Source organism: Silurus aristotelis (genome assembly GCF_946808225.1).
Source record: "Silurus aristotelis genome assembly, chromosome: 13".
NCBI classification, from domain to species: domain Eukaryota; kingdom Metazoa; phylum Chordata; class Actinopteri; order Siluriformes; family Siluridae; genus Silurus; species Silurus aristotelis.
Window position 1 is genome coordinate 23,959,380 of NC_139586.1, and position 19,498 is coordinate 23,978,877.

Consider the following 19,498-nt stretch of genomic DNA (forward strand, 5'->3'; position numbering starts at 1 on the left):
AAACTTGAGTCACCTGCATTTCTGCCATCTCCTGTAAGCTGGATTCCCCTGACAGCAAATTAAAGCTGCTCTACTTATGGCACAGACGCTAATTAAAATAAAAATCTGATCCATAATGTGACATTTGGCTCCATCTGGAAAATTCGGGGCGATTTGTGGTGGCTGTAGAATTCTTGTAGAGTTAGCAAAAACAAATTTTGGTCCCCACATAAAACAAACGGCCACATTGATAAAAATGCTTCCAGAAGCGTTCAGGTTCAACCTGTCAGCATTTTTCTTACACATTTAAACCAGTTTGCTCATTCACTACACATCACTCATGATTCATTTGAGCCCTATGCTGTTTCCAGCCTCCATGCGAGTAAACAGCGAAATGAACAATCAGAATTTAAAAGTAACGACGTGCTGCTTCGTGTTTTTGTTTTTTCTTCCCCTTTCCTGTGATTGCTGTGAGCAGTAGTGATGGGAAGATTGAATCATTTTACTGACTTGGTGAATCTTAATTTTTGAGTCATTTAGTCCATTTCTTTCCTTTGATCAAAAATTTAATAAAAAGATAAAAGATAATATCTTACATTTTCAGTAAGCAGATTACACACACATTTACATATACAAACTTTGACTGTAGTTCCAATAATGAAAATCTGAGAATTCAGAAGGATAAATTCTGATAAACCGAATGAGTAGCTTCACCTCACATCTTCTGGTCCGTGTTGTTTGGTATTTTGTCACGTGACTTTTATAATTATGGTAATGTCAAGCTTCGGACCAAAAAAATCTATGGGAGTCACGTGAAAAAAGAGCTAACGAATCTGACTAGAAGAGTCAAGAGATGAACAACTCAATTCTGTTCCCTATGCTTTGAAAATGAACGAATCACTCTTTGACACGACTCGTTCTTCTGAGTCACGTAAACGACGACACTGGTGAGCAGGGTGTTTTAAGATCATGTGATAATCGAGGGTGAGAAGGACATCCCCAGATTCCAAAGCGAGTGGTTTGTGTTTTGCCAAGTCTAATGTGGGGACATTTCAAGTAACAAGTCGAACACAGCAACCATTCTTATTCATACTTCTCTACCACACAGTAAACACTAATTAAACACAGTAAACAATAATGTGTGTGTGGTTTTTCCTACTGTATCCTACAACTTCCTACATCCCAGAAAGTTGTTAGTTTTATTATCACATAAATTGTGATAAAAGGTGTGCAATTTGGCCTTTTTCTTGAAAAGGACCCAAAGCCGTTTCAGCATGACCATGTCCCTATGAACAAAGCGAGCTTCATGAAGATATGCGTTACATGGGTTGGCATGGAAGATCATTGACCTCAACCCTATTGACACCATTGGGTTAAAGTAGAGTGTAGTGTAACATGTATGTGCGTGTGTTCAAGAGGAAGAAACTTCCCCAGATGCCTAATGAGAATTCTGCCCTTCTTTTAATCTCTTAATCTCAGCATAAACCCCTCGCTCAAAAACACGCTCCATCGAAACCCCCTCCCGATGGCCAGGAGGGGATAAGAGGGGCAAAAAAGTAGGCTTGTCTTTCAGAATTGGCTCGGGTCATTATCAAGCAATCCTGCGATTTAATATTATTTTTCCACTCTTATTGATGGTCGTTCATCCTCCGAGAAACCATGCGGGAAAAGATGGTCGTGGTGATGCGTAGGAAGCATAAGCCTCGAAGAAATGTCTTGTCATTTTCGTTAGGGTTCCTCCTTCAGCGTCACCGACTCAGCTGGCATCTCAGGAACTCGATGCTCCTCCGTTCCACTCGTTCTTATTTGCCCTGTTTCTCCACAGCTTCGAGGGAGCAGTGCTTTGCGGCAGATGGAGCAATCCGCCCGGCTACAGGAATGACCATCCTGCCACGAGGAGCCAGCGGGCAGCAGAACGCTCACAGCACCACTCACTCAATCAGCCACACCAGCAGCTCCAGGTAAATCTTGGTGATGGTACTAAGTGTTGCTTAGAACCATAGAACATTTTGGATCCTTTTCCGACCTTCTCGGTCTGTTGTGTTTCAGCTCTATTACAGGAGAGATGGATGAAGTAGACACGTTCAGAATTAAACGGCACACGGACGACACCGTCTCCATCGCTCCATCTACAGCCGAATCCGCCATCGTTGAAGGTGAGAGATTTGATATATTTATTTATTTATTTATTTATTTTTGTCAGTCAGGGTCTGGTAGAATTTTAATAGAATGATTTCCGGATTTGTGATTTTGTGATCAGAAAAGATTACAAAAATATCATGAATATTATTAATTATTGTTACGATTCACCCCTGTTACGATGCAGTGTGTGTGATCTGATTTCGATTCAATTCAACACAATGCGATTCAATTGAGAGGAATTGGATGCCATGCAGTTCAATAGAGTACTGATAGTTCGCTTTTATTTCTTTGGTTTAGACAGACAGCAAATTATACATTTATTATAAAGTGTCTTCTGACTAATGCATGGCCCTTTCACAGAGATTCAACAAAACTAGATGTACTTTTCCTGTTCTGTCTCCAGGAAGATGCAGCTCTACCTCTGCCATGTTAATATATATTTTATGTGACTCTCAGGACACGCCTTGGTCTCTGTAGTGTTGTGATGCGTCATATTCACGTAGCAGCAGTGGTGCTGAGAGAACGCGCTCGAGAAATCAAACTACATATCAAATATTGGTTACAAATTATTGGTCACTTTTGAAATAATGAAAGTAAAGCACATCTACTGATAATTATATAAAAATCAAATCGTTTTTTACTCATGCAAATATGTAGTGCGGTATAAACACTTATTTTGTATCTGATTCATACTTTTGTAAATCGATGCAACGATGCAAATTGCTATCATCCCTAATATGAACGCTTTGATTAACGTGACTGAGTGTTTGGATTGTGGTCTGTTTTATTTGATCAACAGGAAGTGAAGGTTAAAAAAGCCATACATGCGTTACATTTAATTATTATAAATTTTTTTTAAATGTTTGTATAGAATTACATTGTAAATAATTAATACATTTAGAGAAAAATATATTGCAGATGTATAATTATGAACTGTAAATGAACCGTGTGTGTGTGTGTGCTTGTGTGTGCGTGCAGATGCATACTACAGCAGCGTGCGAGCCGAGCTGGACTCGATGGCTCAGGACTACGAGGTGGAGTCGTGGAGTTTGGCTGTAGATCAGCATTTCTTAAAGAAACATTCCAAAGAAGTGATCAAGAGACAGGACGTGATTTACGGTGTGTATGTGTGTGTGTGTGTGTGTGTGTGTGTGTGTGTGTGTGTGTGTGTGTGTGTGTGTGTGTGTGTGTGTGTGTGTGTGTGTGTGTGTGTGTGTATTATATTATATATTTGTGTGTATATACAGACAGATACATACAGTATACATATATATATATATATATATATATATATATATATATATATATATATATATATATATATATATATATATATATATATATATATATACACATATACACAGTGTAAGGGCTGTCAATTGATTAAAATATTTAATTTTGATTAATCGCAAGATTGTCATTAATTGCAACATAATAGCACAAATTGTATCTGTTCTAAATGTACCTTAAATTAAATTTTATGTTTTGAATACTCTAATCAACATGGCCATGGACAAATATTTATGCTTAATTCAAATGTATGTTTGACATGTTTTAAAGACACATGGAAAAAAAGAACATAGAAATACCAGGTTCCCATTACTTCTCTTTCTTTGCACTTATCCAGTTGCACAAACAGACAAGCCTGTTTACATTTTCAGATGACAGGGCAGCTCGTAAAAATACTCTTGTAAACATTTTAAAGTAATTATGGTGTTTTAAATTACGCAAATCGATACCAAACGGAACATTTGCTGTGTTTTCTATGTTTTCGCAAATGTGCATCATGGCGATGTTTGGTGCTTGATTTGAGACTTGGTGTAAAACAAATGTTTAATGATAAAAAAATAAAAATAAATTAGTTTTCTAAAAGGAAGAACATTTTGAATAATAATTCCGTTGAAGGTTTTCATTTAGCTTCTTTTATATTTCTTTATTTAATTTTTTTATAAAAATTGTCAAACAGAAATGCGTGAAGCATCAATTGCGCGTTAATGAAATTAATGCTGTTAAAATGAATTTGCATTAATTTCTTAACCTGTTCATTTTGACAGCTGTAACGTGTGTGTGTGTGTGTGTGTGTGTGTGTGTGTGTGTGTGTGTGTGTGTGTGTGTGTGTGTGTGTGTGTGTGTGTGTGTGTGTGTGTGTGTGTGTGTGTGTGTGTGTGTGTTATTTAAAATCTTGTACAAAAGTTGTACAATTGTATAATGGGAAATGTGTCATTTTTAACAATAAATAAATAATATTAAAAATTATTTTTAAGTTTCACCAAAAACACCATGTTAGTTTTATTTTTAGGAAGAATAATTATATATTTAAAAAAAAAGATTAGAAAAAATAAATTTACTTTTTAATAGATTTACTTTTAATTTTAGATTCGGTTGCAAATTTAAAATCAAATCGGTTCATTTTCTGATATTTTATAATTAAAAGGGATTAAATATTTGAATCATTCAGTAGCATATTCTGAAAAGTTTGTTGTAAAAATTCTGACAATTCCAGAAAAATCCCAGAAAACTATCACATAATTTATAATTATATCTCCAAATCCAGAAAGTGATACTTTTAGTGGTTAGAATTACTCTTATCTTCATAGTGACGGTCTATATTTGAGATTGGGTAAAGGAAAGTCACATCAACCCACAGGTTTCTAATGCAGTATATCTGATCTACGACTTGTTTGTTTTAGAGCTGATCCAGACAGAAATGCACCACGTGCGCACGCTGAAGATCATGATGAAGGTGTACGTCTGCGAGCTGCGTGAGACTCTGCAGCTGGAAGAGCGCAGATTGGACTGTTTGTTCCCGCAGTTGGAAAGCCTGCTGGATCTACACTCAAATTTTCTGTCTCGTCTCAGAGAGCGACGGCATGAAACGCTGGAGTCGGGGAGCGAACGCAACTACATCATCCATAGTGTGGCAGACATCCTCATTGAGCAGGTATTCCTCATGATGACAGGAAACATCCACTTTTGAGAATTTTAAAAATGTAACATGAAAAACTGAAATATCTCATGCACACAAGTATTCAGATTCTTTGCCACAACACTTCAAATAAACTCAGGTGCCACGCAATTCTCTTGAACTTTGCTGAAAGTTTTTAAACATTAATCGGAGTACATTTGTGGATAAGTGTATTAATTAGACATGATTTGGAAAGACACACCTCTCTATAGAAGGTTTCACAAGTGACTGTGCATTTATGAACAAAAACCAAGCCATGAGGTGAAAGGAACTGCCTGCAGAGCTCTGAGACAGGATTGTTGCAAGCTACAGATCTAGAGAAGGCTACAAAAGATTTTCTGGTGCAACACTTTTCTTTTTTTGTTCCATGTTGATAAATGGAGTTCCCAAGCCAGTGGACATAGCTTGTGTTATGGAAGCGGGTTTATCCTCACTCTTCTAGATGCACAAACTGAACTATAGATTGTGTTTTTTGGATACAGGTTTATCCTGATGTTTTCCACTCTTGTAGTTTTCAGGTGAACTCGGGGAGAGAATGAAGGAGAGCTACGGCGAGTTCTGCAGTCACCACACCGAAGCCGTCAACAGCTACAAAGAGCAGCTGCAGAACAAGAAATTTCAGAACCATATAAGGGTAGGAGGAGAACTGATTCTTACGCCATTTTTTTGTGTGTGTGGGGGAGGGGGGTGGGGGTGGGGGGGGGGTGAATTACACTTTTATTGAATTACACTTATAATATACACACACACACACACACACACACACACACACACAGTGCTTCTGGAATGTATTTGTATGTTACAGCATAACACTTATGTACATTTGATCTTTTTTATTTTTAATACATTTGCAAAGATTTTAAATGCACTTCTTTCATGTTGTCATTATGCTGTGGTGTTTGTAGAATGTTGACAAAAATAATACATTTTATCCATTTTGAAATAAGGCTATAACATAACACAAATTTGGAAGTGCTGTGAATACTTTCAAGATGCACTGTACACACACATACATACGTGTGTGTGTGTGTGTGTGTGTGTGTGTGTGTGTGTGTGTGTGTGTGTGTGTGTGTGTATTTATATTATATACAGTACAGACCAAAAGTTTGGGCACACCTTCTCATTCAAAGAGTTTTCTTTATTTGCATGACTATGAAAATTGTAGATTCACACTGAAGGCATCAAAACTATGAATGAACACATGTGGAATTATATATGGAATTATATACATAACAAAAAAGTGTGAAACAACTGAAAAATGTCATATTGTAGGTTCTTCAAAGTAGCTACCTTTTGCTTTGATAACTGCTTTGCACACTCTTGGCATTCTCTTGATGAGCTTCAAGAGGTAGTGACCTGAAATGGTCTTCCAACAGTCTTGAAGGAGTTCCCCTAAAGATGCTTGCCACTTGTTGGCCCTTTTGCCTTCACTCTATATATGTGTATATACATACACACACGCACGCACTTACTTTTATAGACTCATTTCCCTGCAACTGTAATATCCGTACTGTTTACATTTTTAATAGGGTTAAAAATGTAGGGTTTTTACAAAAATAAAATATATAAAAAGTACATTTCAATAAATTGAAGATGAATGTGTACCGTTACACTAATATACAGTGGTGATTGATTTCTTATTTCTTGCATGTTTGTAACTATAATGTTTCAGGTCATCAAATTAATTTAAATATTGGTAAAAGATAACACAAGTGACCACAACATGCAGTAGTGTGAATGCAGTTGCAGTTGAGTTAAATGAAGGTTTTTATTATTGAGGGGAAAAATAATCCAAAACTACATGGCCCTGTGCAAATAAGTGTTTGCTGTGGTTTAACACACCTGAGTTCAGTTTCTCTCGCCACACCCAGGCCTGAATACTGTGGGGAAACACAGTGCTCCAAATGTAGTTAAATGTATTAAACGAAGCATTGATGAAGTTTTTTAATCGAATTACATGAGTTACAATAATATTATTATTAAATTAATTTCAAATTTTTTCCCTTTGTATCCAGAAAATAAACAACTTGACCATCGTGCGAAGGCTCAGCATTCCTGAGTGCATCCTGCTCGTCACGCAGCGCATCACCAAGTACCCCGTCCTGGTGGAGCGCATGCTGCAGTACACAGAAGGTCTGTATATAATAAATATACAATATGATGAACGTATGTAAGATATTTTTGATAAGTAGATTTCAAGTGCATTTGAATGAGTGTCACTTCTTTTCTAGCAAAGTCATGTCATGCATCAGGTTTGTTTGTGATTGCACTGTTGGCTGATGTTCATGGAAATTACTAATTTTGAGGTCATTGCTGGGATTGTGGGTTTTTCTCTGGCCGATACGATATTTAAAAACCAGGGCAGCCGATATATGAGGGCGATGGGTTTTGAGTGTCTGTCGGCGTTTTTTTTCTACACGTAATCTCTAGTCAGAGCACGTCAACTTTTTTTGCCGATTCTGCGTGTTGAATTAGCGGCGGAGCTCGTTGGCGATAAAGAGCACTCTGATTGGCTATTTAGCTTAGTAAATGAGCACACAAGGGAAAAAAGGAACTTGTTTTATTCTTGTTCTTGTTCTTGTATTTGCATATTAGAGGACAGGATTGAAAAAAGCTACACGACTCCGTTAGTAATGATCGCGGCAGGTGGAAACGCTGCTCGCTTTATATATTTACAGTTCCAGCTATTCAGGGTTCACTGTTTGGATGCTGAATGCACGCTACTGCCACCTGCTGGTAGGAGAGAGTTATGTTCTCTCACTTGAGCTTGAAACGTACACTCAGCACAATAGGACGATGCCGTTTAATTAAAAAAATGCCTCTAATGTACATAATTATGTGGACAGTCCCATTCTTCTATTTCTTTGTTGAACAGTCCATTCCATATTTTTCCCTCTTTTACTGGTCTAATAATCTCTACTTTTCTAGAAAGGCTTTCCTTTAGATATTTGGGGTCATTTTGTCTGTGGGGATTTGTGTCCAATCAGTTACAAGGGCATTACTGAGATCATTGGTTTTAAGGAGATTTGAGATTCAACTGTTTTAGTTCATCTTAAAAAATTTTATTTGGGTTAAGATGGTCAGTTCTCTGTGCAGGACTTTGTTTTTCCTCTCCAACCTTGTCATGTCAAGTTTATTTCTATAGTGCTTTTCACAACAGACATTGTCTCAAAGCAGCTTTACAGAAATCAACAGTCAAGGTGAACGGTGTGCATTTATCCTGTGCATTGCGACTGGCAAGGACAAACTCCCTCAGATGTTATGAGGAACCAGATTCAAAAGGGGAACCCATCCTCATTCTTATAGTGCTCTCTTTGTACCCCAGGGCACCATTATGATGAAGTTCAATTCCAGTGAAGATAAAATCCCATGTTAGAGGGTACTAGGACGTCCTATACTATTTTATGCTTCCAAACTTGATGGGAAAACAATTTGGGGAAAGAACAAATGGAGGTGTGCTGATCAGGTGTCCGCATACTTTTGGCCATGTTGTGTAGCTGACTTGTTAGTGTATAACAAAAACATTTTAACATTTAATTTATTTTTCTCCACAGCTGACACAGAGGAACACAAGGAGTTGTCACGAGCTCTGGGCCTGATCAAAGAGACCATTACGCAGGTGGACACTCGGGTAAATCTGTACGAGAAGGAGACACGCCTCCGAGAGATCGCTGCCAAGATGGAACCTAAAGCGTTCGGCAAGATTAAAGACGGTTGCATCTTCAGGAGGGAGGACGTGACGCAGGGCAGGCGGAGGCTGCTGCACGAGGGCATGGTCAACTGGAAGGCCGCCTCCGGCAGACTCAAGGGTACGTCCATAAGATTTAAAGCAGTAAAATCTCACAATACCAAATATGATCATTGTCCTACAATGCACAATACTTCCAATCTAACATCCTAACCTTTAAGTAAAAGTGAATATAATTTGGGGGGGTTTTTTCTTTGGAAGAAATGTCCACTCTGGAGCCATTTACAGTACATAAATCATAATGATACAAACTAGAGATATGCAAGACAACATGCAGACTGTTATTGAACCATATCCAATAAAATATTATTTAATAATTAAATTGTATTTTATGTAAATATGTCATTACATTATATACACGTTATTGAACCTTATACAAAATACTAACTGGTAGGAACCCCACCAGGCGGGCGGTCCGTATATTGTATAAGGTCCAGTAACATGCATAATATGCAACAACTATACATATATGATTTCATTATTACTTTATTACGTATATAATGTGACTCACTATGACTCAGAGGAAGTTCTTGCTTAATTTATCGAGAGATCGAAAAAACACTTCAACTGAAACAAGTGTGGGAAATTGGCACAGGCGGATGTGACCCCTTTCATTAAAAAAAAAAAATAAATACATTCAATTAAAAAACACCCTGCAGGCTGCAAAAGTTAATAAAAACTAAAAAGTGTGTGGCTCAGTATTGGTCTGTGGCCCAATGGTTGGGGTTCCCTGATCTATATTATATACATCTTCCAGTTCTTCCTCTTTGACTGATAAAAAACAAAAATGCACCTCCTGTTTATTACTCGTCTCTCTGCCCCAAGATATCCTCGCTGTGCTGCTCACAGATGTTCTGCTCCTCCTGCAAGACAAGGACCAGAGATACGTCTTCTCTGCTGTGGTATGTTCCGAGTATTATAGGCATCTAGATCAGATGTTATAATAAATTATTAATAATCCCTAATTGTTTCAGCTCATTCACATCAGATTTTATCATGCATATGAATGGGTGAAGAAAAATCCTACAAAAAACAATAAAATAAAACTTCAGTTGAACTGCACTGGATCATACTGGATCAAACCGGACATGACTTATTGAATCAGAAATAAATGTGCATGAAATCATTATGTATCATATTTCTATTTAAATGATCTTTGCATCATAGACGAAAGTATATGGGCAAAAGTATTAGGACACTTGGCCATTACAAAAACAGGCACTATAATGGTATTGCATTCTGAATACATTTAATATGGACTTGGTCCCCCCTTTGCAGCTATAATGGCTTCCACAACATTGTAAAGTGTTTCTGTGAGAATACTACAGAATCACCAAGCTGACACTCGTGGGCCTTTAAGCAAGGCCCTTAACACTCTGTGCTCCAGGGGCGCTGTATCATTGCTGACCCTGAGCTCTGACCCCAATGAAAGAATTCCACTGTGCTGTAATGTACACGTGACAACAACAAAAAAAGCACCTTTAGAGCACTAATGTTGAATGAGATGTTTGGATCTCTTCAGTTTTTTGCACCATGCACCTGAGGATTCAAGGTGGTCTACATGGTGTTTTGCTTCATGGCTTAGCAGGGAAGAAATTTGGTATGCATGTACCATAGGTGGCATCACAGGCTTGAATTAATTGAGCGCTTCAGAACAACCCACCTGTGGCAATGGTTCTGATTGAACGACCCGAATTCACTTAAGTGGTACGTCCTAATACTTTAGTCGAGATAGTCTGGCTATCAAAGTGTATTTTAATATCTTTAATTGAGATTATTCAGACCTTCATTTGTTTTGTGTAATATTATGCTTTCAGGTTCTACCTGAATCGCACATGTGAATTGCGACGTTATTATTTGAGCCTATTGAACTCGAGTCTGGTGTTTTATATATAGTTATGTTTCGCCGTGTGTTTGCAGGACGGGAAGCCGTCAGTCATCTCTTTGCAAAAACTGATCGTCAGAGAGGTGGCACACGAGGAAAAGGCCATGTTCCTCATCTGCGCCTCCTCCAACGAGCCCGAGATGTACGAGATCCACACGTCTTCTAAAGAAGAGCGCAACACCTGGATCAAGCACATCCGCCAAGCCGTCGACGGGTACAGCTAACGTCAGCAACCCCCAGTTTAATGGGCGTGACATCACAAAAAATATACATTATAACCAACAGCATTATTTTTTATAATATTAAATAAAAATTGTTCCGATTTACTTACAGTTTTTCGAAGCCATTTTTTAAATCGCTTTTCTGTTCCAAATTTTTCAAATCAGTTTTAGTGATTCGGATGCCACGAGCGCTTGGATTTCCTCAATTTTTGACTGTGTGTTTGCGTGTGTTTTTGTGTTCATGCTGCAGCTGCCCTCACACAGAGGAGAGGCTCGTTACTGAAGAAGAGGGAGCGAGACAGCAGCACTTCAAAGAAATTCAAGGTAATATATTGGTGCAAGCATATGTAACGAACAAATTATATTAGGAATGACCCCGACTAGTCAAATTCATTGCTTCGATAGGAGGAGCCTGAATCAAATACTGATCTCGCAGTCGAATCGGCTTTTAATGAGGTTTAACGAGGTTTAATGAAACGAGGACCATCCCATTTTGTTGATGTGAGGGTGCTTAGTTTTTGATTTCACATAGAACAGATGGTTTTCTCTCAATAAGTAAATATACACCCTATTACGGTAATGTAAATAAAAATTTCAAAAGGAAGAAGCTTTTAATAAATATTTGTAATGTGCGTGATTTAAATCCAACCCTCTTGTGGCACACGATTCTGTAAAGGTATATTTTGTTCTAATTTAATTCTGTAAATTAATGTTTATTTTCGGTGCATTCACGTTGCATTGTGCTTAAATCGCTTGCACGGGCAATTTAGCCGATTTTATTAGATTTGTCGAAGTGAAATGCAAAACCTGTCTCTTTTTTTTGTTTGTTTTTGAGATATAAAATGTAAAATAAGGATCGTTTTTGGCGAGACTTGACGATTCTGGTTTTACTGTGAAGTCTGTGACACCCCTAAAACATATAAGAAATAAATATCCATATTCATTCTAATATGTATGAGTTTATTAATTTGGTTTCCTAATAAGCTGGGATATGCAAACAGAGTCTCACTGTATGTAAACTAATGTACATGTGATTTGATAAATGCATTTATCTGTATATCTTATGAAGGAGATTAGTTGATTAGGTAATTGGCACTTCAGGAAATATTCACTGTTTTGCTAATCATAATTTTATGAGTCGTTAAAGTAGTTATATTAAAGAATTACTATAAAATGTTGCAGCATAAAAAATGTATAATAACATTAAAGCAGTCAGGAAAACAAAACATTTAAAGACATTTCACTTTGCCATGCAGTTGATATTTTTTTATACAATTTTGCATTGCAGTCTGAATGGCTGGAAACATGGTTTTTTTTAATCAACTTTTTTACAAGTTAAGAAAATTCCCTTCTAATAACATTCCTTATGGCAGAACATCTGACTGTGAAGGACGCTCAGATCAGGCAGGCTCTCACGGAAAAGCTGCGGCTGTACGCTGACCTGGTCGAGTGCGCAGGGGTTTTGGAGGACACAGGAACTCGGCGTCATCTTCTGCTTCGGGGAGATGTCTCGGAGCTCCTGCAGGGGGAGCAGTTGCTCAAGGGAGCTATTACAGAGGGTAAGTAATGACCACACTCCTTCTCTGCTATAAACAGTGCTAAATCAGGTTCAGAATGATCCAAATCCATATCTTAATTATATCTCTTCGTTAATGAGTGTTAATTTACTGGAGTTTTTGTTCATATTGACCATGATCTGTATTTCTTTTGTTATATGGTGCTGAAATTTTTAAATAGATTTAGTGATTTTATGGACAAATGAGTTTGCAAAAATAGAGGTGTCTGTGAAAGTGTTGAAGTGTATTTACTTTTGTAAATCCATACACTAAATCTGAGATTTCCTTCCTTTTCACTTAACTCCAGTGGAGAACCTGCAGAACATTCTGGTGTCCAGTTCGAAAGGTGTTCCCCAGACTGAGGAGAATCCCAATCCCAGCTCACTGCCAAAAAGAGCGGGGACGTTCGGGGGCTACGACAGCACCGTCAGTGTACTGCAGAAGAGTAAGCGCTCTTAGACCTCAGCAACACTTGAACAACATGTTCTACACACTTCTAACAGATACCTTACATCCTTTACAACTTCACTATAATAATCTGACTGATGAGCATCAAGAACCTGTTCTCAGATGCCTGGCATGTTAATGCGACTCCATAACTTTTTTTATTTATCATAAGTTTTATAATCGCTATATATGTGGTGTTTTTTTTATTCTTTTTTTTATTTTAAATTATGACTTCTAAATAGCCTCTGTTGTTTTTGTTTTCTAAATATACATACAAAGTAGCTACCGATGTGATGTGACAGAGTTCATCTGTATTACAATGCAATGAGATCCCATTTTCAACACGATACAATTGAATGAATATGCTATAAAAATCAATATGGTACAGATAGTACTTTTATTTCTTCAGTTCAGGCCGACAGCAATGATCAATTTACTTCAGTGCTTTCTGACGTCTAACGCATGGCCCTTTCACAAACCACCCTTTTGTAGTGCAAAAAAAAAAAAAGATTAGATAAAACCAAACCAGATGTTCTTTTCCTTCTCTGTCTCCAGGACGATGCAGCTCTACCTCTGCCATGTTAATCTCTATTCTATGTATTCTATTCACGCCTTCGTAGTGAACACGCTCGAGAAACAGTTTAGCGAGGAGAAATCAATCTACATATAAAATATTGGTCACAAATTATTGGTCACTTCCTAATTAATAACAGTGAAGAACATCTACTAATAATTATACATCAATCGATTGTTTATTTACCGATGCGATTATGTTAAAAGTTGATTTGACACATCGATTTAAGTGTTTTTATGTCGATGCGCCGACGCAAATCAGTGAATCTTACCATCCATAATAATCACAAATGTCTGTGGACTACTGACTAAGACTTGTATGGGCTTTTTAAACATCCCATTCCCGTCACCTGTTATAATAATCTCCACTCTATAGGGGTCCATAGCAGGCCACTCAAGATATTTTACTCTATCCATGGGAGTGAAGGGAAAATGTCAAAAATTCCAATATTTTTATCCATGTTTTACCAGCGCTCTGATATTATATCTTTATTTATTGTGCCATTTTATTCTTTTATTTCATATCAGTAACAATATTACCGTATTTTTCGGACTATAAGCCGCTACTTTTTTCCCACGTTTTGAACCCCGTGGCTTATTTATGAATTTTTTATGGGTTTTTCCCGGTTTCACAAACTTCAAGCCAAAAAAACTGAACCCCATAACGTTAGACCAATGAAATTTCCGAACGGGAAAGAATAAACGTACCTTGTTGTGAAAGGAGGGAGGAAGACAGTGAACAATGACTTTCTTGGTAGGCTACTGTTTAGATACAAGCCGTTGTAACGCGTTGAGTCTGGGTGAAGGGAGAGCTCGCTAAAACTCCAGTTGCAACAGAAATCATATAAGCACAGACAGGTTTCCAAAACTCATGCTTTTTTATTTTTCTTGGCAACAGCGTTATGGGTTAGTCAAAGAAACATAGAAATGAGCATCAGAATATAATAAGGACATATTCCTTGGTCTTACACACATGCAGTAATAGTGGAAAAATACGGCAGCAAGACATTGTCTTTCGTTAAACCCAGTGTAAAGTTCATTAGTGTAGACAATGTAGGCTTATAGACAGGTGCGGCTTATTTATGTTCAAAATAAAAATCTTTGTCAAATTCAGTGGGTGCGCTTTATAGTCCGGAAATTACGGTATATTGACTAATAAAACTCCTTTACACCGCCCACTGTATCACATGCAAAACATACACGTGTTGTCTGTCTACTATAATAACCTCATTTGTAAGTTTACACATTACATGCTTCTTAACATTATTCATCTGTTCTAACATGTTGGCGTGTCTCTGTTCTGATCGCTGTCTTTGTGCCTGTGGAATAAACAGACGGCAGTGTGAAGAAACACTCGACTGGAGCAGGAAAATCCAGAGACAGGAGTCATAGAGCCAGTTCAGACCCTCAGCTCAAAGAAATGTGTGCCAGTCAAGGAGTCGAGGCTGTAAGAGAACACACACACACACATGCACACTTTTCCCCCATAACATAACCTTCTCTGAATTCTTCTAAAGAGACCGTGAGAACTGCGAGTCATTTTTCTAGGCTTCTATTCATGCCCTTAGATTCATGCCCTCACGCTTCACTTCATTGACACATCACTGTTTTGATAAGCACACTTAGTTATGTAATGACTTCTTTCTCTTTCTCTCTCAGGATAACATTTCTTCCCCCAGCTGGAATATGATCTGCTCTAAATTTCCAAGCACAGAGGTGAGGCACATAGTTTTAGGTGCAGTTTCCAAGATGGCTGTGTTTAAGTCCCAGACATTAAAAGACTGACTGCATGTATCTTTCTCTGTGACTCTGACGTAGAGGTCATGTTAACTATAAATGAATACGAGCGTCTGCCGAATGATGTAAATAAACGTATATGATGCATAAAACCCGGCTGATAAAAAAAAAAAAAAAAAAAAAAAAAGACAGAATTGTTTGTAAATTGCGATGGTAGAAAAGAAAAATGATTTTGTTAGATCGCAGTAGGTTTTAGTGTAGAAACAGTAACTCTGCTGTAATCAGACCAACCAATCATTGATTAGGTTTCCAGTAGCAAGGAGTTTTTTATTAAAGTCCCTCATGGCCAGTCCAGATTTTCAAGCACAGATGCTTTAGTTCTCTTTGTCTCCCTCTTCTTGCTTTTGCAGTTCTCTGACCGGGTTCTCCTGCTTTCCCAGCAGCTCTACAGTCTACAGGTAATGTAATGTAATATGACACAGCAAGTCTAATTTATCATGACAGAATGACACTGATGTGCCAGAAAAGCAGCCGGGAATATACAGTCAACTTGGCATGATTTGAGCTATGCAGTGTTTAGGCTGTTTGAATGGGAACCCTGGAAGGTTCCACCAGCTTTACGTACAGGTCCGACTTCCAAGTTAACATTGCTCTTAATGTGCAGTCCTTTGCATATCCCAGGGATGTTAGGAAGCTGGGGTCAGCACGCAGGGTCAGCTATGATACAGTGATCCTGGAGCACAAAGAGTTGCCCAGGGGCCCAGGAGTGGCTGCTTGGCGATGATGCGGCTGGAACCTCTGACCTTTTCATCAGTAACCCCCAGAGTCTTAAGCATTGATCTGTCACTTCCTTAACTTCCTGTATGAAGTACATCAAACCTGGTGTGTGTTTTTTAGGTTTGTAGATTTCAACTGATAGGTGGAGGTGGTAGCTCAGTGGGTAAGGGTCTGGGTTACTGATCAGAAAGGTGGAGGTTTAAACCCCCCTGGTATTGCCACCAAGCTGCCACTCTCGGGCCCCTGATCATGGTCCTTAATCCTCTGTGCTCCTGTGGTGCTTAAACATGGCTGACCCTGCACTCTGACCTCAGCTTCCTAACATCGCTGGGAAAGATTTTTACTGTGCTGTAAAGTACATGTGACGAGTACCAAGCACCTTTCTTTTTCTTTAGAAAGATTCTTAGTGGACATACTGTCCAGTAGTAGTGTAACACCAAAAAGCAGGAGACGTGAAAATACCTTGTATGTAAATAAGCCGTAAAAGTATTCCTTAAGTATTACTTCCTTTGTGTTGTAGGCGGTTGTCTCTCATCAGGACAGCATGATTGAGCTGCAGCGGGCATCTCTGTTCTCAGCCGAGCGCCAGCGGGGCACGGACGTGCTCCTCGAGCAGGAAAAACAGAGGAACCTGGAGAAGCACCGCGAGGAGATGGCTCATTTCCAGCGTGTCCAGGCACAGCAGCAGCAGGAGCAGGAGCGCTGGGAGCGCGAGCGGGCGAGGCAGGTGAAACAGAACGAGGCCGAGCAGCTCCGGCTGCAGGAGAGAGAGGACTCGTGCAGGAAGCTGGAGGAAAGACTAGCGCAGGAGAGACTAGAGCTGCAGAGCCAGAGGCAGAAATACCAGCAGGACTTGGAGAGGCTGCGAGAATCCATACGGGTTGTGGCGAGGGAGCAAGAGAAGCTCGAGCAGCAAAGGAAGATGAAGAAACGGAATACGGCACCCATCACGGCAACAACCTACGGCTCTGACACAGTGCAGGTGAGGGAGAGAAGTGGCTCTTAATTACATTTTGTGGTTTGTTTTTGCATTAAATGCAAGTTAATAATTTGGTTAATGCTCGTTATTTGCAATAAAATTCAAAATCAAGCAGAATCTGATTAAAAACTGATCACGAGAGTGAAATGACAAGGACCGGGGTACAGCACTTCTTCCCCTTTTATTATTATTTTACCATTTAAAAATAGATGCTGATCTGGTTTTATATTTACTTCTGTATATTTATTCATGTATTAAAAATATATAAACGACTAAATCTGGAAAATCCCTTAATGAAGAGATATCAAATGTATTATTCATATTTTAGAATTTTTTGCTTCTATTCAGCTGATCTGCGTTAAGCTGAAGTTCAGATGACTTTCTGCTCTCTATATGCACTTCCTAAAAAGGGGACAGTATCAAGAGTTTTTTATTTGTCATATTTACTTTACAGCACAGCTAATTTTTTTTTTACATATCCCAGCTTGTTAGGAAGCGTAGCGTTAAGGGTCTTGCTCAAGGGCCCAACAGTAGCAGTAGCAGTCATACTGGGGCTTCAACTTCGGATTTTCCAATCAGTAACCTAAAGCCTTAAACACTAAGCTACAACAGATAAAGCCTGTGTAGTGCACTAGAGGTCGGATAGTACACTGCTTTGGGTTTATTTTTTAGGGGAGAAAAAAAACAAGACCATTAAAGTATCATCCTGATGAATGGATGGTAGGGGTGTAACTTTACACAGAATTCGATACGTACCTCGGTTTTTAAGTCACTGTTTGGGTAAGAAATGCAAAACAAAATTTCTTGTCATTTTTTTATCAGCACAGTTTATAATGAACATTTGTGAGCACAATTTGAACATATTACATTTTTAAAACAATTTTAAATAAAATTCCTATAAATATTTTCTATAATAAATTTTAGAAAATACTTATAAATATTTATTAAAAATAAAATGGTACAAATCAAATGAATGCAATACAACTTTTTATGATATTGATTAAATTGAGTAATCGATTCAATTCAAATTAAATTGAATAAATACAATAAAATAAATGGAAAAATTAAATGAAATATTTTAGGTGTGTGTGTGTGTGTGTGTGTGTGTGTGTGTGTGTGTGTGTGTGTTGCATTTTAATATTTAATTATCTAAAGAGATGTTTTACATAACTGTTCTACTTATTTCAGCATACTTCAACAAATGTCTTCATTCCTTCTATCCTTCTTTCCTTCACTCCCTCAATATGTGAAATTGACAGGATTTTCTCCTTTAAAGAGAAATTCTTGTAGCTGGAAATAAAACACTAAAGAATCCATGGCGCTAGCGTTAGCTGCTAGCCACTTCCTGGTTTGTGGCTAATGCTAGCTTTATGGATTATTAATTGTTTTCATGCATGCGCAAATCATATCTTATTTCCAGTGCGGAGTAGCAACAGTGACACCGTGCTAACTCTAGTGTATTTATTTATTTTTTTTATACCCCTGGCATTGTTGTGTATGTTTTCAAGTTTAATAATAATTAAATAAAAATGTAAAAAAATGAAACAAGATGGATAGATAAATTTTACATTCATTTGTATTACATTTGGCCTCGACTTCTGCCTGTGAAATGTTCAACATCTCGCCTCCTGCATCTCCCCACTGCACAGCTCTAGCGTTTAATTCTTCATTACCATGTGGTGAAACATTAACTACCTACAGGGCTAAAGTTCTAAACTTGTTCATGTGTGTCAGCCTGTAGTCATGGAAACGGTGTGTGCGGTTTAGCCGTAATTGCCCTATGTTGTTTGCACTAACGACGGTTTTATTATAGTCATTACAGTTTCGAGAGATTTCATAGAGCACAACTTCCGAAACCTTTAACAAACATGCCGCCGAACGAGGAACGAGTCGATGCTGGCCGAGTCTCTGAGAGAGCTGATGAATTCTCCAGTCTGATCGGTCAGGAGGTGTCGGTGTGCTCGTTTGAATGTGGTATTGTTTTTGTAGGAAAAGTCACATAGTGACAGGGCTAGATATTTAGCTGCTTCATTGAGGTGAAGTTGTGAGTTTTCTATCATTTTGAGGACAGAGGAGTTTATATTGGGCAGAATATTACTATTGAACATCTCTAGAGAGACCTGAAAGTGGGTGTCCATCAAAAGGTCCCCACCCAACCTGACCCAGCTTGAGAGGATTTGAGATGAAGAATGCCAGAAAATCTCACAATTCAAGTGCTCGTTGCATCATACATATATATATATAGTATAGATGGATAAATATACTTTATTGATCCCATTAGGGAAATTGTGTTACAGCAGCATCAGGTTTTACAAACAGTAAAAAAAAAAAAAAAAAAGGGTCTGAATGCTTATGTACATGTGTCATAAGGGGGCACTGAGTGTAGATTAATGAGGAAAAAAATAAATTTGAATGATTCTAGTATTAGGCTGCAACAAAACAATGAAGTTGGTCTGAATACTTTCCGAATGCACTTTATATCAAGGGAT

General features: G+C 38.1%; 1 protein-coding gene across 5 annotated transcripts in view; it reads left to right on the plus strand.

The window, feature by feature from the left end:
- arhgef18b (rho/rac guanine nucleotide exchange factor (GEF) 18b) overlaps positions 1-19,498 on the plus strand; it is a 73,012-nt gene that overhangs the window by 38,724 nt on the left and 14,790 nt on the right. For all 5 annotated transcript variants that reach the window (XM_083558999.1, XM_083558998.1, XM_083558996.1 and 2 more), the window contains 16 exons: positions 1,805-1,940; positions 2,029-2,135; positions 3,100-3,240; positions 4,812-5,062; positions 5,598-5,720; positions 7,102-7,219; positions 8,641-8,895; positions 9,660-9,736; positions 10,755-10,933; positions 11,191-11,264; positions 12,314-12,499; positions 12,804-12,941; positions 14,851-14,963; positions 15,176-15,232; positions 15,664-15,711; positions 16,551-17,012. In XM_083558999.1, the coding sequence (XP_083415125.1) occupies positions 1,805-1,940; positions 2,029-2,135; positions 3,100-3,240; positions 4,812-5,062; positions 5,598-5,720; positions 7,102-7,219; positions 8,641-8,895; positions 9,660-9,736; positions 10,755-10,933; positions 11,191-11,264; positions 12,314-12,499; positions 12,804-12,941; positions 14,851-14,963; positions 15,176-15,232; positions 15,664-15,711; positions 16,551-17,012 (2,465 nt within the window). The remainder of the gene's footprint in view (positions 1-1,804; positions 1,941-2,028; positions 2,136-3,099; positions 3,241-4,811; positions 5,063-5,597; positions 5,721-7,101; positions 7,220-8,640; positions 8,896-9,659; positions 9,737-10,754; positions 10,934-11,190; positions 11,265-12,313; positions 12,500-12,803; positions 12,942-14,850; positions 14,964-15,175; positions 15,233-15,663; positions 15,712-16,550; positions 17,013-19,498) is intronic.